The following is a 25209-nucleotide window of genomic DNA, read 5'->3' on the forward strand; positions in this document are numbered from 1 at the left end:
TCTTTTCTTTTCTTTCTTCTTTTTTTGTCTCTGCTCCATTTCCCCTGGTTGCCATCACCATTTTATTCCTTGCCCACCTATTCTTGTTTCTGCTAACCCACAAAAAAGAAATATGTTCTTTATTTTAATTTTCTTCTTTTGAAAGAGAAAATATATTTTTAGGAATTTTTTAGCTGTGTAAGGGTCAAGTGAAGTTTTGTTAACCCTTTGGGATTATAAAACAAAATTGAACTTTTGTTGTGATGATATGAGTTTAAATGTTACTAAAATTCTTCAAATACGTGTTTCCAGGATATTTGGGAGATTTTACCTTACTGTCATGCTGCTCATTAAATGTATTTTTAGAATGTATTTTATTTTATATAGCACATTATCTTTACTAAATTTATCCACTAAAAGACCAGTAAGACCATTAGAATTTCTGTGATGCATGAGATTATGGTCAGTGTGTTCCTTAGCTGTATTTGACTTATTTAAAAAAAATTAACCATTGCTTTACGTACCTCTCTAAGATTTCATATTACGTGTGTGGGCTGTTAGTTACGGTGAATTATTCATCTGTGAGCACTTTAATACTAAAATCCTCTCTTGAAAAGCTTACTTGTTATATTTGTCTTCTAGAGTTCATATTTCCCAACCAAGAAAACTTGAAAATGAGTAGCCGGCGGAAACGTGCTCTTCCAGTGAGAGTCGATGAGGAAAAGCAACAGCAGCTTCATTGGAATATGCATGAAGACAGAAGGAACGAACCTCTCACCCTAACTGATGATGAGCACCCCTCCGCGGGTTCAGTTTTCTCTTCTGCTCACCGTATCATCCTAGATGATAGTCTAAAGGAAGAAGTGGCTCACAAAGATAAGAAGAGGTGTTCCGAGGCAGTGAGCATCTCAAAATCAATCGATAAAGAAGAGACTGGTGGCATTTTGTCCCCTTTCTCTGTAAAGCTGAATATCGTGATTTCTCCCTATCACTTCGATAATTCTTGGAAGGCATTTCTGGGCGAATTAACCCTTCAGCTTCTTCCCGAACAGAGTTTAATTGAACATTTTTCTGAAAGGAGTTTTACATTGATGAGTTCAGAGTCAAGCAGTCATTTCCTGATCTATGTTAATTCAGAATGTGAAGATGTAGAGAAACAAGAAAAAGGACTCAATGAGCCGATTAGTATTTGTGAAAAGGGTATTCGAGTGGAATCATCTTTCAGTGGTGAAATGTTAGAAGATTTGGGGTGGCTACAAAAGAAGAGAAGAATAAAACTTTACCAAAAACCAGAAGGAAATCACATGATCAAGGTACTCAATTTCTGTGGTGTCTTTTAAGGTTCTGCGTTGGGCAGTCCCATTTTGAAGTTAACTTAGAAGGAAGGTCTAAAAAGCCAGAAATAAGCCTCTCATTATTAAGTTTTGAAGTGCACTTTATTTTGGGCTTTCAGTAACTGTAAAAATATGTATACTATAGCTGATCATTTCCAGGCTGTTCTTTTTCAAGATATCCCGGATTCCTCCCTTCTGGTTCTACTCTCAATGTCTTGTCATCTCTCCCTCTTCTTGTAGCAGTCCCTTAACCATTGCCCTGCTTATCTTTTCAACTCCATCTGCTTTGTCTCTGAATTGGTATAATGTGAATGAAATGGAATTCTGTTACTCACTGCAGAATCAAGTGTAATCTGGCACATAACTCCCTTCTTTGATAGGTCCTTGTCTACTTCTCCAGCTTCATCTTTTATCACTCTGCTTTTTATTTTGTCCCAGAAATTCCAAATTGATTTATTTCCTGCATATTTTCTGGGCGTATTTCTGCATCTTTGCTTTTGTTTTCACAGTTCTCTGCCTGGATTTTTCCCTTCCTTTTCCCTAATAACTCCTGGGCATTCTCTGATATTCACCTCAGAGTTTACTTCTCTAGGGAGATCTTTTCTTAAAATTCATGGATGGTATTACATGCCTTTCCCCTTAATACTCTATACACGTTTATTTTTGCCTTGGCCACTTGTGTACTTATATTTTGGATTTTTCTCCTTCAGCAGACTATGAAGTCATTTATCTTCACAGCCTAGTAAAACCCTGATACTGAACAGATTTTCAGCAAATGAATGAGTAGATTTATAATTCATTTCAGGCTCTACTATTTACTAGCTAAGGAACTTTATGTGAGTCATTTAAATGCTCTAATTTCATCATCTTTTTGTATAAAATGTAAATAATAATCATTCTTTTTACTTTATACAGTCATGTTGAGAATCAGGTGAGAAACTGTAAGTAGATGTCCTTTCTAAACTATGAAGCAGGTTAATATGCCTTTATGCCAAAACTTGAAAGGAAAAAAATTCTAAAATGTTAAATTCACTTTTGTTCAATTGAAAACCGTGTCTTGTGTGTCTATCTCACATTAAAAAGCAATTGTATTAGTATACTTTCAGAACTGACGAAAGGAATGGAGAAAATTTAGAAGCATTAGATTGTAATTAATTCTTCCCTGGAGAATGAAACTATGCAACCCCTTATTCCCTCTCCTTGTGATCATGCATGCCAAAATTGTGGCTCAGTGATAGCAAGTATGTAAAAATTCATGGCTTGTATATCTGTTCTGTCCACCTTCTCTGTAGACCAAGTCTTGATCCATTCTGTTTTCTTATCCCAGTTTTTATAAATATTTAAACATTTATTGCTGTTATAATAAGCTAACTCTAGATGGACACAAGGCAGAGAACAGATAATAATGAAATACATTCTTTGTTACTCGTTCCTATATAATGCTGGGTTGGATTCTTGTTCTTTAGTAAAAGAATACGAGCCTCTCCATGATTATGGAATCAGGTCCAGGATAACATAGGAAAATGAAGGAAAAATGGATTTATTGAGTATCTACTATTAGGAAGTTTTAAAATTGTATTATATAGGCTATCTCATATAGGCTTCTCTCCATTTTGCAAATAACAGCATTTGGGTCAAAATAAATCAGTTACTTTGCCTGGTTTTTTTAGCTCTTAGATACCAATGCCAGTATTCAACTTCAGATCTTTTGACTGCAGAACTTCATACTGCATTGTTTTACCAGAATCAAGATATATGACATTAATCAGGATCTGTTTTCCTATACATTTTAGTGTTTGATCTAGTAATAGGGATTCCCAAGCCTAACTGTGCTTAAGAATCCTGACATGTGTGTTAGAATCTTCTGGGGGAATCTGCATTTTTAACCAACTTCACTGATTATTCTGATACCCATCAAGTTTGGAAATCATTGACTTGGTAGGTGGAATTGGTATTCTCATCACATTCTCCCAGGTTCAGTCCCAGTTTAGGAAGTATTTTTTTCTAACAACTTGAATGGTGCATCTCACATAGTAGGCACTGCATTTGTAGAATGAATTTGTTATTGAAAGTAAAAATTTGTGAGGGAGATTTGGTAGGTATGTGTCTAATGTTTGTGGGGCAAATACTGTGAATACATTTAGAAGCAGTATGGTTAAAAAAGTTTTTTTTTCATGTCCTCATAAAGAATGTATTAGTACAATTAAAACTATGTTTATGTTGATTAACTCTTTGTAGGTTGGAATTTATCTTTTGGAAGGTGGCCTAGCAAAACTTGACTTTTTGAGTGATGCAAATTCAAGAATGAAGAAGTTCAATCAACTCATGAAAAGAGTGATGGAAAAGTTATACAATTTTGTTATTCCAGGTAAATTAAAAATTGCTCTTACTTTAAGAGTTGTGGGTTTTTCCCAAATCGTATACATAACAAGGAGAAAAACGATAAAACCATAATAAAATTAAACAGTCTCTATGAAAGCACTGTGTGACAAAACTATGTCTGAAATGCCCCCACTAATTCATGTCTTTCTTTGCTAAATACTGTGCCTAGCTTAGAGTAAGTACTCAAGAAATGTTTGCAGTCAATAGAATTTAAAGGGATCTGAGCTGATTGGAATTTTTGCATTATTCTTGTGCTTTTATTTTGTCACGGCCAGAGATTCTTGGCTGGCCTTATTCCACCTCTCCTTTGCAGTCTGACAAATAATCTCAAGAGCCTGCTTCCCATAAAGACCAGTTAACTTTCCTACTGTTTCTTGGCAAGATGTTGCATCCTTGGTCAGGACTGCAGCTTCAGAGTTGTCTGCCATTGGTTCCCAAGGGGAGAGTGTGGATGGCTTGGTGCAGCCCATCAACACTACTGGAAAAACGGCTCAAATTCTCCAAGCCCTGCTCATGGTGGGTCAGCATTATTTCAGGTGCAAATTACAGAACATTTCATACTGGAATATTTGGGAAATCAGTCTCCGAGCTTGACTGTTGAGTTGTTTCTTCATGCTTTGCAAAGCTTCATAATACTAATAAAAGTAGGGGTGCCTGGCTGACTCAGTTGGTAGAGCACGTGACTCTTGATCTCAGGGTCATGAGTGCAAGCCTCATGTTGGACAGGGAACCTATTTAATTTAAAAAAAAAATACTAACAAAAGTAAATCATTTTGCATGTTGAAGACTTAAAAGGAGGAAAATCTCTGGTTTCAGAATTGGAAGGGATGCTTTTAAGTACATCTAGAATTTTTAAAGTTATGGTAAGAATTATTCTGCGTTTTAAAAATAATACAAGTTGGACTTTTCAAAGGAAAATGTCAAAGGATTTCAAAGGAAAACTTCAACTGAGTTATCTGTACTAGATTACACAACTGTAGGAAAAGTCTGAAAGAACCACACATATAACCAGACATTAATTATAAAATTTTTAAAATTATAAATTTATAAATATAAATTATTAAAATTATAAAATTTTGAAAATCTCGTGGCATATTTTTTATTGAAAAAAGTAAATTATGTATTTTGTGGTACAGTCTTCATTCTGTGGCATGTGAGGTGTATGTTCTGTAAAAGTGGATAGACCTTTTGGGAACAGTTGAGAAATAAATCATAAGCTAAAGTGGGTTTGTACATTTATTCAAGATTTTGAATTTTTTTCCATGTTACAGTAGGCACCAGTTCTTCTTCCACAGGGCAGTTGTGCCCAACAATTATATCTGATATTTTTTACAAATTTGTATTAATGGCTTAAGCACTTATCTCCTAGTTGGCTCCTGCTACTACCAAATGCCTATCCTTTTTTAGCATAAGAAATAAAATGGGAACAACCTTTGTCTTAATAGACATAGAAGAATTATGTCTGCATATGGATTTTTTTATGTTAAGATGTAAAAGTGAAATAAATCATCCTTTTATAAATTGCAAAAGATATTCACATTCAAATGTTTATTAAATATCTACAATGGGCAAAGCATGTGCTAGCTGCTCCGAGGAGTTATAAAAACAAAAGACAGGCTTTGCCTAACAGTTCAGTGCATAAGGTAAGAATACATATAAATGATTGCACTGCCAGACAGATTGCAGTGTATCACTATATCCAAAGTAGAAGAGTATTATACGAACACAGAGGAAGAACATTAATTCTAACCAGGGAAAACAAAAGAAAATGCCATGGAAAAAGTTGAACTATTTTGAAAGGTAGATTTTTGATCAGGGAAGAATTAAGGATAGGGTCTGCCTGTGCCAAAACACACTGAGCAAGGCCCCAGAGATGGAAAAATGCATAATATGTTCTTAGAATAAGAATTGTTATAGTTATAAAAGGTGGATCGGGTTGTTTTGAGTACATTTATTGTTGGATGTGCAGATGTGTTGGAAGAGGATGAGGAAGATTCAGAGAGTGAGCCAGAGGGACAGGACATTGATGAGCTCTACCAGTTTGTGAAGCAAACACACCAGCAAGAAACACAGTCCATCCAAGTGGATGTCCAGCATCCTGCATTGATTCCTGTGTTGAGACCGTACCAGAGAGAGGCTGTCAATTGGATGCTACAACAAGAGCATTTCAGAAGCACTCCTACTAGTGGTAAGTATAAGATGCTTAAAGAAAGACAGATTGATCAGAGGGATTATGTGAGAGATAGTTAGGATGGGGGGACATTGTTAAACAAATCATATTGAAAAGAAAATAAAATGGGTTTTACTGTGAACAAAATGATAGTCTAAGAAACTCTTTAAAATTGAAATCTAGAGAAATTCATTTGTGGGTTCCCTCATCTATAAGTGTTTGAACTAATTTTTCCTGCCCAAATAAAGGCTGCCTTGATTGGAATTTTTGAAAACTAATACATTTTCTACATGCCTTTCCAACTAAGAATTGCTTTTGGAACCTGATCAGATGGGAATCTTGTTAATCGTCTGTCTGCAAGAGGCTTCACAATAATGATGAATATTAGCAACAGAAAGCAAATTTACAAAAGTGGGAGACTAATGTGTGACTAATTCTCCTAGGTTTGCATTTATTTTCTTTGCTCCACAAACTAAATAATAGAATAAAATGTTATCTATTAAGAGTTTTCGTAGAAGTAAATTTATGGGAGTCATTTATGCTGCTTCTTTATCATTATCTTTAAAGAGAAAGGCACAAGGTGAGATTTTTGCATGATTCTAGGAAGTGAAATGTTGACTATTTAACTCTTTCTGTATAGATTTATTTTAATGATGGATAGCTCTTATTTCTCCCATAGGTTCCAGTTTCTACTTTTTTATCCAACAAAATTCATTTTTTTTTAATTTTTAATTTTGGAAAATAAATATCTGTTTATAGCCAACATTATTTCTTCCCACTCCCCCTCATCCCATACTCTAAATTATTTTGAAGCAATAATTTCACATATCATATCATTTAATCTGGTAATACTTCAGTTTATTTTATTAAAAGAAAGGGTTCCTTTAAACAGATATAAAATATGTATCTTAATAATGGCTTTTTAAACCCAGTAATTCCTTAATATCACCAAATCTCTCCCCTCTCTCCTTTCTTTTCTTCTCCCCTTTCTGTTTCTCTATTTCTCTTTCTCTCTTACAGTTTATTCAAATCTGAAACCAAATAATGTTCATACATTGGAATTAGTTGTTGTCCATTAAATTTTTGTAATCCATAGATTTTTATCTCCTCACGTTCTGTATTTTTTCTTACAATTTATCCGTTGGAGAAATTTGTAGTTTCTGTAGTTTCCCACAGACTGGACTATTTTTTTCTCCAAAATGAAATAACATTTCTTTAATTAAGTAATTTTATTAAGGTATAACTTAAAATAAAATGCACAGATCTTAAGGGCACAGTTTGATAAATTTGCACAAATCTGTGCGTCTGTGTCACCAGTGACCCAATTAAGACATAGAATTAGATTTTCTCAGAAGGCAGTAGCCACCCATGCCTCTTGAGACTTGAAGTGGCTGTCCAAATTATGTGTTGTAAGTTTAAAATATATACCAGATTTCAAATAGTACAAAAAAAAGGATGCCAAATATCTCATTAATAATTTTTATATTGATTTCATATTGAAATGATAATATATTCATTATAGTAAGCTAAATAAAATTGACAAAGTTAATTTTACCTATTTCTTTTATATCTGTCTTACAGTGCTGACATGAAATATTTCCATCACCCCAGAAAGTTCCCTCGTGGCCCCGTCAGTTCTTCTCTACTTCAGCCCCTTCAGGAGGCAACTACTGCCACCATAAATTAGTTTTGCCTGTTTTTGAAACAATAGAATGGCAAAATATGGACACTTGAGGCAGGAGAGAAGTAGGCTTTTTCAACATGTTTTTGAGATTCAACCACACTGCATGTATCAGTAATCCATTCTTTTTTCTCCACAGAATGGATTTTCTTGACTAAATCCCATGTATCATTTAATAGTTATGTTCCCTATGGCTCCCATAAATTGAAGCTTTTTATCTTTTAATTTTTTCATTTTATAAACCCTATATATCTGTATTCCTAGTGCATCTATTAATCCCTAAAGAAGGCAACAAAAAATTACTTGCTGTTTCACTGGTGGGTAGAAACATGCTTCCTAATTTGGCATTTGGTTTAAACAACTTAAAATTTTAAGGGAAAGGATAGTGAAAGATTTTGATTGAAATACACTCAGTACTTCAGTGTTTTAGAATACTTTTTCCTCAGCTAAGTAAGCCTTTCTTCCTACTCTCAGACCCATGTAAAAGGTTAGGTCTGATTTAGGTTAATGTATTAGCCCACTAGCATATGGCTGTTGACTTATTAAACTAGGCAACTTCTTGAAGGATTTATAAAGGATAAGCTACTTTCCTTTATTGGGTAGGAGTTGATTACAGGTACTAGTTTTCTTTTCCTGTTAAACCTCTGTGATTTGCTGCACTTTGTTTTTCTAACTTAACATTTATGTAGAAAATATGGGTGTCCAAAGCAAAGGAAGAATAAACATAAGAATAATATCTGAAGAAAAGAATGGAGATCCTAGCCTTTTCCTTTGTGTATGTGGCTTCCCAGGGTATCCTTACTGCTAACTTATTTTTATTTTAATGTGATTATCTGGCAGAAGGGAAGACAAACAGAAACTTGTTCTTATGGTTATATTTTTCTTTAGAAAATGCCCTGCACTTCTTATGGCGTGAGATTGTTACATCTGAGGGTTTCAAACTCTACTACAATCCGTATACAGGCTGGTAAGACAAACTTCATGTGCATGGTATTAAAAATAATTATTATGAAAACCTGTATGAGATTGGTAGCATATGTCTTTAGCTTTGACAGTAACCTTAAGAAGGAATACTAAGTTAAAGTCTTGTTAGACTTCATATTTTTACCATTTATATAGGTAGGACAAACATGAAATTAATAGTGCTTGTCATTTTTCAGTAAATGAATGCAATATGATAGACTTAAGATGCTTAGTTATTGACATTTAAAGAGATTATAATTTTAGTATTATGGGCCAATTTTTATATTTTCATTAAATTTGTTAATTTCTATTATAAAAGTCTTAGGAATCATTAAATATAATAACATAATGGGTGAATCGGTAGTTATTGTCCTCCTTACTTTTTTATTCACAGACACAAAAGAAGGCAGACATGCTTCCTGTTATTTATAGAAGAGAAAAAAAATGATGGGCATTTACCAGTACCACTCCTGTTTCTGCAGACTTAGTTGTCAGCTCGGGCAGTTTTTTATTCATGACCTAGGGTTTCAGATTGTTTCACCCTAAAATGTAGTTTAAAAAAAACTTAGACTTTTATGGATTTCTTCCAGTTTTCTTTAGGAATAGTGTAATTTTTACTTGCATTCCTGTAATATGTTTTTCTTATTTTTTCCTTTAGTATCATCCGTGATTACCCAAATGCTGGGCCACAGTTGCTTGGTGGAATCTTAGCAGATGAGATGGGTCTCGGAAAGACAGTGGAGGTTTTGGCTCTGATTCTGACACATACTCGGCAAGATGTCAAACAAGATGCTCTCACTCTTCCTGAGGTAGGAGGAGTACTGTAGGGCTGAGAAAGCAGGGGACATATGTTCTCAAAAAGCATCGTATGGCCAACATTTGCTTGGCACTTAAGCCAACACTCTGTTTACTCAGAGGCTAATGATTTTTACGAGTTATTAGTTAACTTCAAGTGGGCGCAGAGAATAGGATGTTTGTGACCTAGCAGGGTTTTTGTAACTGATGTTGGCCAAGTAGGATGGGGTTATGCTGTCACCAGGCTTCCTTCTAGTTGGCAGGGAAACTCTTAGGAAAGTACTGTTACTTCCTCAAATGTTTGGTCAGTACTACAAGCCTCCACATTACCATTAAATATTTTTGAGTGATTTTTTTTAATTGTACAAATCACAAATATGTAAATCATAGAATCTAATAATTAGTTATTGGATTGCTAAATGAATCAAACTCTAAGTCCTTGTTCCAAAATATAATTATGTTTAAAAATACAAATTTTAGAGTTTATGGGGGGGGAAAAAACAGCTTCACTGAGGCAAATGCAGCTCATAGCTCATAATTTCCAATAACCAAATCTAAAATCAACACACTAGTTAAGGGTATAATTGATTACCGGTAGGGCCCACTGTGCTCACAACTTTAGTGATAATGTGATCTTCTGATAGGGTCAGGTTTGCAAAGTTACCCTTGTAGATTTGAGTACGGAATAGAAAATACCTATTTCATTGTTAAAAAAAAAAATGAGTTGGAATATATAGCAGTTAACTGTCGGTAACTTCTATATTAATTCCATATTTAAACAAGCCTTTAAAAGTTAATTTCAGAAGTTCCACACTTAACATTTAGGTAATTTAAGATAATATGTAAAAATTTAAAAAGTGATGGCTAGCAGTAAGCCCTGAGATAAAAAATAAGGTTTGTATGTATGAGTAGCATTTTAGCTCTTTTTCTCATCATTTTTTACAACTCTCTTGCATCTCCTTAATAGAAGGAGGGTTAATTTTAATAAGCAACTCCAGTTACTGAAAGCAAAACACTGTGTGACTACTGAATGTTGTTTATATCAGGGAAAAGTGGTGAATTATTTCATTCCATCACATTATTCTGGAGGAAAAGTAAAAAACACAGAAACCCAGAATATGGAATTTGAACCAAAAGAAAAAGTTCAGTGCCCCCGTAAGTATGAAATCTCTTAAAGAAAATACCTTTTTACAGTCATCTTTATACAGTCATCTGTTATAGTTCTTATTCCTTAAATGGAGCTATCTTGTTACGGATAATTGTTTTCATAGTTGTTTATGCTTTGTATAAATGGAGTCAATTACAGGTCATGTTATCTTAACAAAACTAAAGGTTTATTCTTTCAATTGATTGCTTCAGTCTTTTTTAGTCTAGTTAGTTCTTGTTCAGTCTTTTATATTTGAATTTCTTTATCTTACAGTTTAAACCAGGCTTTGTTTATTCTCAAGCATAGCTACTTCAGATTCTGCTAGCAAATGAATGTTTCCCTTACTAATGGTAGCATATACATAGATAATTGGGAGATGTTTTTTAAAAATACAATTTTCAATGATAGTTGCTTTATAAGATTAACAAATTAATGAGTAATTCTTCCTTAAATTATTTCCATTACAGTAATTTATTAATGTGTTGAGATAAATTTTTATTACATATTCTTCAAAATGATGGTATACAGACAACATATCTTCAGTAAATCTGTTTTATTTTTCTTAACTTAGTTCTCAGTGCATATTAAGATTAATTGCATTCTATTTTTTTTAATTTTAATTATTTTGACTGAGTTAGTATATCCTTTTGCATGTAGCTACACGTGTGATGATCCTGACAGCTGTGAAAGAAATGAATGGAAAAAAAGGAGTGTCCATCCTTTCCATCTATAAGTATGTCAGTTCTATATATAGATACGATGTTCAGCGGAACAGGAGTCTTCTGAAACGGATGCTGAAATGTTTAATTTTTGAAGGTCTTGTGAAACAGATCAAAGGCCATGGTTTTTCTGGAACTTTTACACTGGGGAAGAATTACAAGGAAGAGGATATATATGATAAAACAAAAAAGCAGGTAACAGAACATTTGTTAAGTTGCTGTATGGGATGCCTTATGGAAGGCATTGACAGATCCCACTTGATACGGAGGCTCTTAGAGACTGAAGGTAAAAAACAAACCAAGAAAATCACATATGGCTGTGACTTATCTTTTCTACCCCCTGAATGTAAGTTTCATCAGAGTAGAAACATTATTTTGTTTACTAAACGCAGAGAGGAATGCTTGGCACATAGCAAATAATAAATATTTGCTGAGTGAATTATATTAGTGGGTTAAGCATATTATAAAGTTTAAAATAACTCTAAAGAATATATTTCTCGGGCGCCTGGGTGGCTCAGTCATTAAGTGTCTGCCTTCCGTTCAGGTCATGATCCCAGGGTCCTGGGATCGAGTCCGCTTTGGGCTCCCTGCTCGGCAGGAGGCCTGCTTCTCCCTCTCCCACTCCCCCTGCTTGTGTTCCTGCTCTCACTCTCTCTCTGTCAAATAAATAAATAAAATCTTTAAAATATATATATATATTTTTTTTTCTCAAATAAATAAATAAAATTTTTTAAAAAAGAATATATTTTTTAAAGAGGAAAAAGTAAGTAAAACAACTCTATTTTCATCATGCTGTTGTCAGCAGGTAAAAAATCTGTCCTATAGTTGTTTGTTTAAGATTTTATTTATTAGAGAAAGAGGGCACAAGCAGGGAGAGCGGCAGGCAGAGGGAGAAGCAGGCTCTCGGCTGAGCAAGGAGCCCGATGTGGGATCAATCCCAGGACCCTGGGATCATGACCTGAGCTGAAGGCAGACGCTTAACTGACTGAGCCACCCAGGCATTGTTCTATAGTTTAAAAATATCAGATACCTTACATTTGCTTAGCTCTTTATATACATTTTCAGTTTTTTATGTAAATTCTCATTTTTCCCATATCATCATCTTACGATAGCTATGCATACATAAATCAGGTAAAGGGGGCACTTGGCTGGCTCTGTCAGAACAGCATGTGACTCTTGATCTCGGGGGTCATGAGTTCAGGCCCCACGTTGGGTATAGAGATTACCATAAATAAATAAACTAACTAACTTTAAAAAAATTAAAGGGGCGCCTGGGTGGCTCAGTCGGTTAAGCATCTGCCTTCAGCTCAGGTCATAATCTCAGGGTCCTGGGATCGAGCCCCGCATCGGGCTCCTTGCTCCGCAGGGAGTCTGCTTCTCCCATTCCCTCTCCCTCTATGATCTCTCTCACTTTCTCTCAAATAAATAAAATCTTTAAAATAAATAGATAAATTAATTAATCGGGTAAAGACTAATGACAAGTCAGTGTGGGGCTACCAGCTTGTCTACTGTGAAAGAAATGGCAGATTAAAAAGTTCATTTTCTGGAGGAGGGAGTCTCCCAACATTTTCCCCAGCCAGAGTAGAAGGCTGTAATGAACTACTGTGTTTCTAGTAATCTTTCTATCACCAAAAAAGGAAAATCTTCTATTAATGCCATTCATTTCATTTTAAGTGTCCCTACTCCTCTGTTCAACCTCACCTCTGACGACATTTCTGGGAAGCTGTTGCTGGCACCTACCTCCCCATCACAGCCCCTCTGTTATATATCCCCCTTACACATTCCTGTACCATCATTTTACTTTTTATGTTTTCTGTTTCCAATAGACTCCCTTGGAGACCAGGAGCTAAATAGTCCTCATATTTCTATCCCCAGCATCTAACATTATGCCTGGCACAAAATTGGCATCCAGTAAATAATTTCAGGAGGGGACACAGAAAGGACAAAGAGGAATTTATTTGCTAATTGCAGTAACTAGTAGATTAGTTTTCACTTTCTTTAAATGCTATGTATTAGTACTTGGTATGTGTATAATGGCCCTAGTTTATATATTTATGTATTATAAACTACTAGTCTTTAATTGATTGACAGACTATAAATTATAAGAGGTTAATGTCAAAATATTAGTAGCTCCATATCTTTCTAATTTTTATTCTCTTCAAATTTTACTTACGTAGTAGTAGAGCCTTCCTTTTTAGACCTACATACAGAGGGCAGATTGAAAGCCACTGATCAAGAATGATTCGCCCCTGGGAAAATAATAGCAAAGAGTGGCGATTGGATTTTTGTGGAAAACTCATAAATAAGGTTGGGAATTTAATTTCAGAAATGTAGTTATATTGAAATAAATTAATTAAATAATATTTTTCATAGGCAGTAGGGAGTCCAAGGAAAATACAGAAAGAATCCAGAAAATCAGGGAGCAAAGACACAGATTCTGAATACTTGCCCTCAAACACATCTGATGATGATGATGATGATCCTTACTATTATTACTATAAGGCTCGGAAAAATCGGAGTAAATTCAGGAAAAAGCCTGTTCCATCCACAAAAAAAGGGAAAAGGTCAGCCTAACATCAATCTTAATTCACAAGATCACTGTCCAGCTACCAGTGACTGTGGAATTACTGATGTTACCACATCTAAAAGTACATGTATCTTTGAAGGAAAGCAAGAACATGCAGCAGAGGACCAAGCTGAATCTCTAAACTCTGCTGATGGTGATGTGCCTCAGTCTACGGTCATGAGTCCCTGTAATTCCTCTGATTATCGCTTTGAGTGCATATGTGGTGAACTTGACCAGGTAGACCGTAAACCTCGTGTTCAGTGCCTGAAATGCCACCTGTGGCAACATGCAAAATGTGTGAATTATGAAGAGAAGAATCTGAAGATTAAACCTTTTTACTGCCCCCACTGCCTTGTTGCGATGGAGCCGGTATCAACCAGAGCAACTCTGATCATCTCGCCCAGTTCCATCTGTCATCAGTGGGTGGATGAAATCAACAGGCATGTGAGGTCGTCATCTCTTCGAGTCCTGGTAAGGCAGTTTGGGCTCTTGAAAGGGATAGGAAAATGGCAATTGTTGCTTCCTTGTGGTAATTTTTAGAATCTTTGTCACTGTTGTTTATCCCAAAAATTAACTTAATGAGATAATATGAAATCAGAACTTGAAGAGGAAATTGAGAATAAGAAATAAAACAGATTCTGTATTCTTGTCTGACATCAGAAGTTCAGAAGTTAAAGCACTTTGAGTGAAAAGATGTGAAAGCTTTTGAAAAAAATTCATCATGTAAATAAACAAAAAAGACTTCATACGTGCATTTATGCTCTCAGACAAAAGTACAGTCCAAAGGCAGCATTGTGTAACAGTAGCTACTTGTCTGATCTCTACCCCTCAGCTCCAGAATTGGTCTCTGAAGCCTCAGTTACCTCATCTGTAAAATAAGAATTTACTCATTCAACAAATACTTATTGAGCACCTGTAATGTACTAGGAACTCTGCTAGGTTCTAAAAATAGTACCCCCTCACAGACTTACTGTGAAAGTTAAATGATTTGCTAAAGTGCTGGTACACAGTACATTGTAATTTACTAATGTTAGTATTCTCTTTTTGTTGTTGTTGATGTATAGTTGACATACAATGTTTTATTAATTTCAGGTATATAACAGTGAATCGACAATTCTGTATATTACACTGTGCTCACCATTAAGTGTAGTTACCATCAGTCACCATGCAACGTTATTACAATATTATTGACTGTATTACCTATGCTGTACTTTTCATCCCTGTGACTTATTTATCTTGTAACTAGAAGTCTGTACTTTTTAATTCTCTTCACCTGTATCACCCACTCCCTCAATTCCCTCTACTCTGGCAGCCAACAATTTGTTCTTTGTATTTATACTGTTTTATGTTTGTTTGTTCATTTGGTTTTTTAGGGTTCCACATACAAGTAAAGTATGGGATTTATCTTTGTCTCTGTGACTTACTTCATTGAGGCTAATACCTCTAGGCCCATGTTGTCACAAATGGCAAGATCTCATTCTTTTTTCAACTAATATTCCACTGTATATATGTATATACCACATCTTCAGTTTCTGTCATCAGTGTCTTAATAGTTTTCAGGTACAGGTTTTTCACCTCCTCGGTTAAATTTATTCCTAGTATTTTTTTCTTTTTGGTATAACTATAAATGGATCATTTTCCTAATTTCTCTTTCTGTTACTTTTTTATTAGTGTATAGAAGTGCAACAGATTTCTGTATATTAATTTTATATCCTGCAACTTTACTGAATTCACTAATTGGTTCTGATAGTTTTTAGGTGGAATCTTTAGGGTTTTTTATATGTATACTATTATGTCATCTGATAATAATGACAATTAGACTTCTTTCTTACGAATTTGAATCAATTTGAGTGCCTTTTATTTCTTTTTCTCATCCGATTGCTATAGCTAGGACTTTCAGTACTATGTTGAATAAAAACAGTAAGGACAGACATCGCTGTCTTATTCTTGACCCTAGAGGGAAAGCTTTCAGTTTTTAACCATTGAGTACGATGTTAGCTGTGGGTTTGTCATATGTGGCCTTCGCTATGTTGAGGTATGTTCCCTCCAAACCCATTTTGTTGAGTAATGTTAGTATTCTTCACTCCCTTTATTCTTCTTTCCTTCTTTCCACACAAATGTCATTTAAGGTTTTCGATGTTTCTGCTACTATCATAGACATGGAGAGAGAATACAATAATAAGTAAAACAACATCTTTGCCGTTGAGGAGCTCTGTTTTGTGGGGTAGATAAACCTTGGTTTGAATCTAGGCTCTGCCAGTTTTGAGCAAGAAACTTCATGTTTCTTATGTGTGGGATAGGAGTAATAACAACTACTAACAAGATTGTTCCTGAAGATAGGAGATAAAGCTCAGCATAGTGTCTGCAACATAAAAGGCATTCAGTAAACTATAGCTCTTATTGTTCTACTTTTTCGTACCTTTGTGCTTTTGCATCTACCTGCCTACCTGCCTACCGTTGCTCAAACCTGGGAGAACTCCTAAATGTTTTTCAAGATCCACCTCAAATTTTCACTCCTCTCTGAATTTACCTTCTCAGTTCCAGCATTCGTCTTTCCACTGTGCTACCGTTTTTACTTCTGTTATATTTCCTTTCACATTGCTTATGTCATTGGTCTTTCACCCTAAAATGTATCTTTTCTAGGCATGTGTGGAATGTATCTCATAGCATGTTTGGTACTAAACAAATAGAAAGGGCTCAGTAAGGATATAAAAGAATGAATATTGTAGTTATTTTTGATGAGCCTTTCTGCAGTAATGGTGTCTGTGCTGATTATTTCCTAGGTATACCAAGGAGTGAAGAAAGATGGTTTTTTACAACCTCATTTTTTGGCTGAACAGGATATAGTTATCATTACCTACGATGTCCTTCGTTCAGAACTAAACTATGTAGATATCCCACACAGCAATAGTGAGGATGGGCGTCGCTTACGGAACCAGAAGCGCTATATGGCCATTCCCAGCCCCCTAGTAGCTGTGGAGTGGTGGAGGATCTGCCTTGATGAAGCCCAGATGGTTGAATGTCCTGCTGTAAAGGTGAGAATTTTTGCAAAATCTTTTGAGCACTGGGGAAGAAAAAAGAGGAAAGAGATTGGGGAAGTAGTCCATAAAAAATTTAGTAGTTTAAGTGAAATTGACCCACAGTATTGATATTGGTCAAAAGTTGGCTGTTAAACACACGACATTTGCTTTTTTCTTGTGCCGTGAACTACATAACCCTTAGGAATTATTTTGGTACTATGTGAATTATTACTCTATATGCAATGGCTGTGTGTATTTGAATAAGATGGAAGTTTATGTGTGGTGCAGAGGAAGGTAAACTCTGTTTAGGGACTTTTATAAGCATTTCTGCTAAGTGGAAAGCTCATCATTGTAGGCTCTGATAGCTTTGGGCCAAAGTTAACTTCGGCAGTTTTTTATCAGAGAGACCATATCATAACAGACCATGCTACTTTAAAGGGAGTATTGATTCAGCCTTTGGTCGTCATATAGCTTTATTCCATCTTTGGCCAGTTTGTAACCTGAACTCAATTTATGAATCTCATCTATTAGTACATTGTTCACATCTGAAGAATAGGGTGGCTTAGGGGATGTGTCATGTAGATTGTAGATTTTCATTCTACACGAACTTGAACTACCCTTCCTCTTTTGGGGAGGGCACATGGCAGCCTGCTACTAACAAGAGCCACTGTGCTAGAAGATGACCCATTGAGTTTGACGTTCAAATTTGAGTGTGATAACTGTTGAATAAAAGCGAATGTGTCTGACCTGAAGCATAGCTTGTCATGGGCTGTTCTCAGGAGTAAACATATTCCTGATTTTCCCTTTTTTTTCTTTTCTTTTTTATTTCATATTTCTCTTTCATTAGGCTGCAGAAATGGCTCAGCGCTTGAGTGGGATTAATCGCTGGTGCATCAGTGGTACTCCAGTGCAGAGAGGACTGGAGGGTAATGTGTGCTTTCCTCACATTTTGCGTGTATTTGAAAAGCTTGCTTTTCTGAAGATCAAGTATGTTTTACCTTTGTTGAAATCCTTTTTAAGTGATTGTACAATATATTTGTATTTCACTCCTAGTGGTTTCAAGCATTTGTCTATTTAAATGGAATTAGGTGGTTTTTGTTTTTATTTATGAGGACAGATACACAGTGAGTAGTCCCATAGTCCTAATTCAAACAGTCATTGTGCCCTCCTCAGCAGTGGAGATGCAGGTCTCAGTTGAACTCAGAGTTCCAAAGCGGTAGGTAGAAAACAGAGAGAACCTAACAAGAAAGAAAGAGAGGAGAGGGAAAAGGAATTAATTTCAATTGGCTGTATCCATAAAAATAAAGATCATAATTTTCATTGGCTGATCCATAAGTAGTGGGATCACAATTTTATTAATTATAAAAGTTATGGGGCGCCTGGGTGGCTCGGTCATTGGGTGTCTGCCTTTGGCTCAGGTCATGGTCCCAGGGTCCTGGGGTTGAGCCCCGCGTCGGGCTCCCTGCTCCGCGGGAAGCCTGTTTCTCCCTCTCCCACTACCCCTGCTTGTGTTCCCTCTCTCGCTGTGTCTCTCTCTGTCAAATAAATAAATACAATCTTTAAAAAAAAATTACAGAAGTTATAAAGTATCCATAGCTTTATAATATCACTCCTTATGCTTACACCATCATTCCTTCAACTATTCCTCTTGGAAGTTTACATTGTGTTGAGTTCTCCCCACCCCCCCACACATTATAACTCATGCTTCTACATTCATCTCACTCATATAACTTATTTTTCTAAAGAGCAGACACTGCATTTTTACAAATTTTATTCAAGTTGTGAGTATTTAAAGCAAAGTTTTATTAAATGTTTTACATAATAAATTTTCAGAAAAGCTGTCATTAAAATGTAATTATAAAACGTAGATATTCTTGAAGTCCTGAACAAATGTTCATCCTTAAAACTTGTCTTTCTTTAAAAAAAAAAAAATCTTTCTGAAAATTCAGGTTTTCATACATTGTTTTCCACAGGATAACTTACCACTTTTTAAAAATAATATCAATGTTCATTACCATGATCTGAAAAACAATAATTTTTTGATGATTATTTTTAGGGGCAAAATGTTTTCTAGGAAGATTTTAAGTATGTATTTAAATATTTGTATAATTTTAGTAAATTACATTAAGATATCTATTTATACGATAGTATCAAGCTAATTAAAAGGCCAAATTTAGTGGTCTGCTATTACATTTGGAAATTGGCCGAATTATAGATGTTTAGTTGTTAATAAGATCTTATTAGACTCAAACATTAGCTGAGAGGGCATAGAAGAAAAAGAAAATGACTATCAGAGTTACGCTTTTCTAATTTTAACATTGAAAGAATATGAGCAGTAATTCCTCAGTTTCCTGGGTAGGTTATTTTGGATATGTAAGGTGTTGGCAGGTGTTTAAGCACTTATCACCATTTAACAAATTCTTGAATATTTTTTTTAATTCCAGTATAATTATCATCTAGTGTTATATTAGTTTTAGGTGTACAGTATAGTGATTCAGCAATTATATATGTGTACATTACTCAGTGTTCATCACAGTAAGGGTACTCTTAATCCCCTTCACCATTTCACCCGTACCCCCACCCACCTCCCCTCTGGTAATCATCAGTTTGTTCTCCATATTTAAGAGTCTGTTTTGTTGTTTGTCTTTTTTTTTAATTTGTTCATTTTTTCATTGTTTTGTTTCCTAAATTCCACATATGAATGAAATCCTATAATATTTATCTTTTTCTGACTGACTTATTTCACTTAGCATTATATACGCTCTAGGTCCATTCATGTTGTTGCATATGGCAAGATTTCATTCCCTTTCTTATGACTTAATAATATTCCATTTTGTATATATACATGTATATACACACCACATCTTCTTTATCCATTCACCTGTCAATGGACAGGCTGTTGTAAATAGTGCTGCAATAAATATAGGGATACATATGTCTTTTTGAATTAGTGTTTTTGTTTTCTTTGGGTAATTACCCAGTAGTGGAATTAGTGGATCATACAATAATTCTATTTTTCTTTTTTTTTTTTGAGGAACTTCCATACTGTTTTCCACAATGGCTGCACCAGTTTGCATTCCCAACAACAGTACACAAGATTTTCTTTATCTCTGCATCCTTGCCAACATTGGTTGTTTCCTGTGTTTTTGATTTTAGCCATTCTGACAGGTGTGAGGTGATATCTCATTGTGGTTTTGATTTGCATTTCCCTGATGATAAGTGATGTTGAGCATCTTTTCATGTGTCTGTTTGCCATCTGTATGTCTTCTTTGGAGAAATGTATGTATAGCTTTATCTTTTTTTTTTTAAAGATTTTATTTATTTATTCATGAGAGACAGAGAGAGAGAGAGGCAGAGGGAGAAGCAGGCTCCAAAGGAGCAGGGAGCCTGATACGGGTCTCGATCCCAGGACCCTGGGATCATGACCTGAGCTGAAGACAGACGCTTAACCTTCTGAGCCACCCAGGCACCCTGTATAGCTATAAATGACATATAATAAAACTGTAAATATTTAAAATACAAAATTTATAAACTTTTGACATACATATATACCCATGAATCTATTTACACAGTTATGATGATCAGCCCCAAAAGTTTCCTCAAGCCCAAGTTACTTGAAAAAGAGCTTTTCTAAACTTTCTGGAAGTACAGTTTCTTTCCTCTTTGCTTCCATAATTCTTTGATGTCTTTATGGTTCTTCATTGTATCTCTTCTTTTTATAGTTGTTGTAGTAGAAATCTTAGCCTGCCAGGACTTACTATGTTATAGTTGGAAGTGGAAATCTCATTTGTTTTCTTTTGATGTTAGAGCAGGGTTTCTCAACCTTGGCCCCACTGACATTTGGGGTTGGATAGTTTTTTTGTTGGGACCTGTCCTATGCATCTTAGGATATTTAGCTTCCACCCACTAGATGGCAGTAACACTCCTGAAATTGTGACACCTACAAATGTTTTTTAGACATTGCCAAATATCCCCTCAGGGGCAAAATTGTACCGCTCCACAACAACCAGGTTGACCACATATTGAGTTGTATGTCCATAAAGAAATTACATAAACATTCACATTTTTATTTTCCCTAATTTGTAAAGTGAGATATTTTAAGATTAATTATAATAAAGTATACAAAGCATTTAGCACAGTACCTGCCAGGTATTAAATATTCAATGAATGGTAGCTGCTTTTGTTCTTCTTATTATCCACTTATATATTCATGTATTCATTTTAGCTTCTTTGGAAGTGTTGACTCTAAATTACTTAAGTACTTTGTGGTGCATTTATTGGTTCATTTATTCTTTGTGAAGTATAATAGCAAAAAATAGACAAGGTCCCTGACCTTCTTGAGCTTAAAGGGGAAGATATATTAAGTACTTAGACAAATACAAGATTGTGGTCAAGGTTGTGGTCCAGATGACTTTAATGTATGAAATAAATATAAAATTCAAACTATAATAGGCTTTGGAAAAGATGTCTGGTTCTGCAATATCACCTAATAGGGATACAGAAGGAAGTGATGGCTGAGCCAGGATCTGAAATATTAATATGAGCTAGGTAAAGAGGGATTCTTAACAAAGAATTCTCTGTTGTTAAGGGAGTAAAATATAAAGATGATCAGGCAGGAGGAGAACAGACAATAGGGTAAAGAGAATTCTTAACAAAGAATTTTCTGTTTTTAAGGGAGTGAAATGTAGATGATCAGGCAGGAGGAGAACAGAAGGAAATCAGTGTGGCTATAATACAAAGAGCTAGGGAAAATACTGTAGGTTGAGAGACTGAATAGATAGATGTAGACCAGACTATGGAGCATTCTGTAGGCCATGATAAAGAATTTTATTTATTTTCTTACGAATAGTAGGAGCTATTGAAAGGATTTAAACAGTGGTTGGGGGTCATCTCAGTTGGCTACAGTAAGTGATCTAGATAAGTGATGCTTGCACTGTGGATTTGAAATAGGACTGTCCTGAAGAAATGGAAAAAAGCGGGTAAGAAAAAAATTAATAAGGCTTAACAGTGATCAGGAGATGCTAAGACTTCTGACTTGCATCCGTGGACAGTGACCGTATTTACTAATGAATAGCACTGGAAGAGAAGCATGTTTGGGCAAAGAGATTATGAATTTGATTGTGGCAAGTTGAGCTTGAGGCACCTTTGGGACCTCAAAGAAGAGGTAGCACATAGGCAGCTGGATTGATTTGAACAGAAATATGTGTATGATATATCCATCGATATCTGCATATAGGCAGTATGTCTTTCAGATGTTAACTTACTCTCAGAAGTCATCAAAGTAACTTAATTCAACCTAAATATTTGTTGGGTATATTCAGAATAAATTCATGGCCTTTTTGTAAAAACAATTTTCATGGTTTCTAAAGAGAATACAGCCCAATGTGAACATGTTTAACAATATAGAAAAATATAAAGAAAATATAAAGATTACTCAACCATAATCTTCATGTGAAGATATAAGCACTATTCCATTCTTTTCTATATAAATATATATGTATCCTCAAAACACATCATTTTATATTCTTTTTTTTCATTGTATCCTAAGGCAGTTTTCCGTGTTTTAAAAATTCATCATAAATATGAAAACTGCGTAGGGTATAATGTTAAGTGAGTAGAAAATGGCATATAAAATTGTGCCCAATCATGAAATATATAAGAAGTACCGTGCAGTAAATCTAACAAACATAAGACCTGCTGGATCAGAAAAAGAAACTTTTGTGTTATGGAGAATACTACATAATTTATTTTATCATTCCTTTATTTGAGTCATTTTTCTTCTGTTTGTTGTTGCTATGAATATCACCATGTGGCTTAATCTTGTCTCTATTTTTTATCGTTTTAGTCTTACTTCCCCAAAGTAGAATAATTAGACCAAAAAGTGTAGTGAAAATCAGATCAGTGAATGTTCTTCATATCACCTATGTCATTCAAACTTATTTTAAAATCCAGCAAGTCTCGCATCCAGTAGTTTCAGTGTCTGACTCTTCTTACGTATCTCTTGATCAGGCTCACACAAGTGAGTCATTTTCTAGTTCCCACTTCTGATGGAAATTCCAGACTTTTGAATTAAGTAGGTTTGTGTAATGGTTTCACATTTTAGCTCCGAGCACAAAATCTAGAGGAAAATAAATACCCAATAAATGTAAGTCAAAGTGGAATTAACTTTCAGATGCAAGAATCTATACAGTCTGCATTTTAATTCATGGAAAATACTGTGTACTGTATAATGTCTGTTAAAGTGGCTATTCAAAATAATGAGGAAATATAGAAACAATTTTCAATGTGCTTTTTTCTTGTTTTCTTCTCAGATCTTTTTGGGTTGGTGGTCTTTCTTGGTATTGAACCTTACTGTGTCAAACACTGGTGGGTTCGACTTCTTTATCGCCCTTACTGCAAGAAGAATCCTCAGCTCCTCTACAGCTTTATTGCCAAGATACTATGGAGGTCTGCAAAGAAAGATGTGATTGACCAAGTCAGTAGGATTAAGTTTTTACTGATTAAGGACATTATAAGAGGACAGAAGCAAGAGTTGGGATGGAAAGTTAAATTTTCAGGTGAAATCATTTTTTTCTTGTCCCTACAGATCCAGATACCCCCTCAGACAGAAGAAATCCACTGGCTTCACTTTTCTCCAGTGGAAAGACATTTCTATCACCGTCAGCATGAAGTGTGCTGCCAGGATGCTGTAGTAAAACTCAGGAAGATTTCTGACTGGGCGCTGAAGCTCAGCAGCCTGGACAGAAGGACTGTTACCTCCATCCTGTATCCATTGCTGAGGCTCAGGCAGGCCTGCTGCCATCCACAGGCCGTTCGTGGGGAATTCTTGCCACTCCAGAAAAGGTTTTATTATCAGTTTCCTTATACTGCAATTGATAATATAGTAGTGATAGTGTTTAAGCTGTTAGCCCACAGTTTCATTCAGGGTGTTAAAACAGAGTTGTCAGTTATTTTTAGTAATGTGGTTTTTCTTTGGTATGGGGCCCCATTTATGAAAACGAGTCACACTATCAAAATTATTTTCATGGTTTTGGACATTTAAAGTAAGGACTATTTTGGGCTTTCGTTTTGTTCTGGGTTTTTTTGCTACACTTCAGGCTTTTGTTCTTACTATATTTTTTGGTTCCCACATCAGGGAATTAGATGAGTTAGATTACCATTACATATTTTCTTTGTAATTGTGCTAAGTCTGTCTGTTTGATTATTTCATCCTAATATATTAAGGTATTTATGTCCACTGTAGTCTATTATCCCAGAAAGTTTTCATTCATCAGACTGTGACTCAGCAACTTGCCTTTTTCTTTTTTTTTTAAACACCTGGTGTTAAAAAGATGAGGTGTTATTAAAAAATATGAAGAGGAATTATATTTTTGTCTTTGCCCTTACACAGTTTGTGGACAAATAAAGGAGATGACAGAGATTATAAATTTCTCTAATGTAAGGCAAACAAACATATTTCATAAGAGGTACATATAAATAGCTATAGACAGTTAGAATGTGGAAATAATTTCTATATAAATGATTCATGTTAGCCTTTTGGTAGAAATGGCATTTGATCTGAGCCTTGAAAAATTGTCTTTTTTTTTTTTTTTTTACAGATAAAAAGAAATTAAGGCTCATGGAGATTAATTAAATTATAATGCTAGGGATTCAGACTTAATCTTTTTTTTTTTTTTAAGATTTTATTTATTTATTTGAGACAGAGAGAATGAGAGAGAGAGCACATGAAAGGGGGGAGGGTCAGAGGGAGAAGCAGGCTCCCTGCCGAGCAGGGAGCCCGATGCGGGACTCGATCCCGGGACTCCAGGATCATGACCTGAGCCGAAGGCAGTCGCTTAACCAACTGAGCCACCCAGGCACCCCAGACTTAATCTTACCTTCTGAAACCCGTACTGTTTCAAATATATCATGTTGTACTTTGTATTTTAGGAAAATTTTTCTAGTTCCCTTCTCTATTGAGATAAACTGGGAAAAGGAAAGAATGATGGGATCAGATAGAAGAATGCTTGCTAAAATAGTAAGAGGTAATTGAATTAAAAGTGATAGTGCTAAAAATGAAGGTGAAGAGAAAGATCCTGAAGATTCACAAAGATTCTATAAGGGTACTCTTGATATTATGTGATGAAATACTCTCACCCATAGGATTTTCTTTTCAGTTCTGAACAATCTGCCTTTTCTTTTAGCACCATGACAATGGAAGAGCTGCTGACATCTCTGCAGAAGAAATGTGGAACTGAATGTGAAGAAGCACATCGGCAATTAGTTTGTGCTCTCAATGGCTTAGCAGGCATCCACATCATTAAAGGTAGAAGGTGATTGCTTTGTTATCTCTGAATCTTCTAAATATTTAATGAGACAGATTAGTTATAGTAGAAATCAAAATCCCCCGAAGAAAGACATACTCACACACTATTGATCTTCATTTAGATAGGTTCAACCATATGGAAAGCACT

The 25209-nt window shown here is 35.2% G+C and overlaps 1 protein-coding gene across 1 annotated transcript in view; it reads left to right on the top strand.

The window, feature by feature from the left end:
* Positions 1-651: 651 nt before the first annotated feature.
* SHPRH (SNF2 histone linker PHD RING helicase) overlaps positions 652-25209 on the top strand; it is an 85685-nt gene continuing 61127 nt past the window's right edge. The window contains 14 exon segments of the mRNA XM_021693152.2: positions 652-1292; positions 3552-3681; positions 5665-5883; positions 8435-8513; positions 9168-9318; positions 10351-10459; positions 11109-11365; positions 13544-13720; positions 13722-14207; positions 16520-16771; positions 17604-17682; positions 23068-23231; positions 23343-23599; positions 24940-25061. Of these exon segments, the coding sequence (XP_021548827.1) occupies positions 654-1292; positions 3552-3681; positions 5665-5883; positions 8435-8513; positions 9168-9318; positions 10351-10459; positions 11109-11365; positions 13544-13720; positions 13722-14207; positions 16520-16771; positions 17604-17682; positions 23068-23231; positions 23343-23599; positions 24940-25061 (3121 nt within the window). The 5' untranslated portion in view covers positions 652-653.

Source organism: Neomonachus schauinslandi, chromosome 8 (assembly GCF_002201575.2).
Source record: "Neomonachus schauinslandi chromosome 8, ASM220157v2, whole genome shotgun sequence".
NCBI classification, from domain to species: Eukaryota; Metazoa; Chordata; class Mammalia; order Carnivora; family Phocidae; genus Neomonachus; species Neomonachus schauinslandi.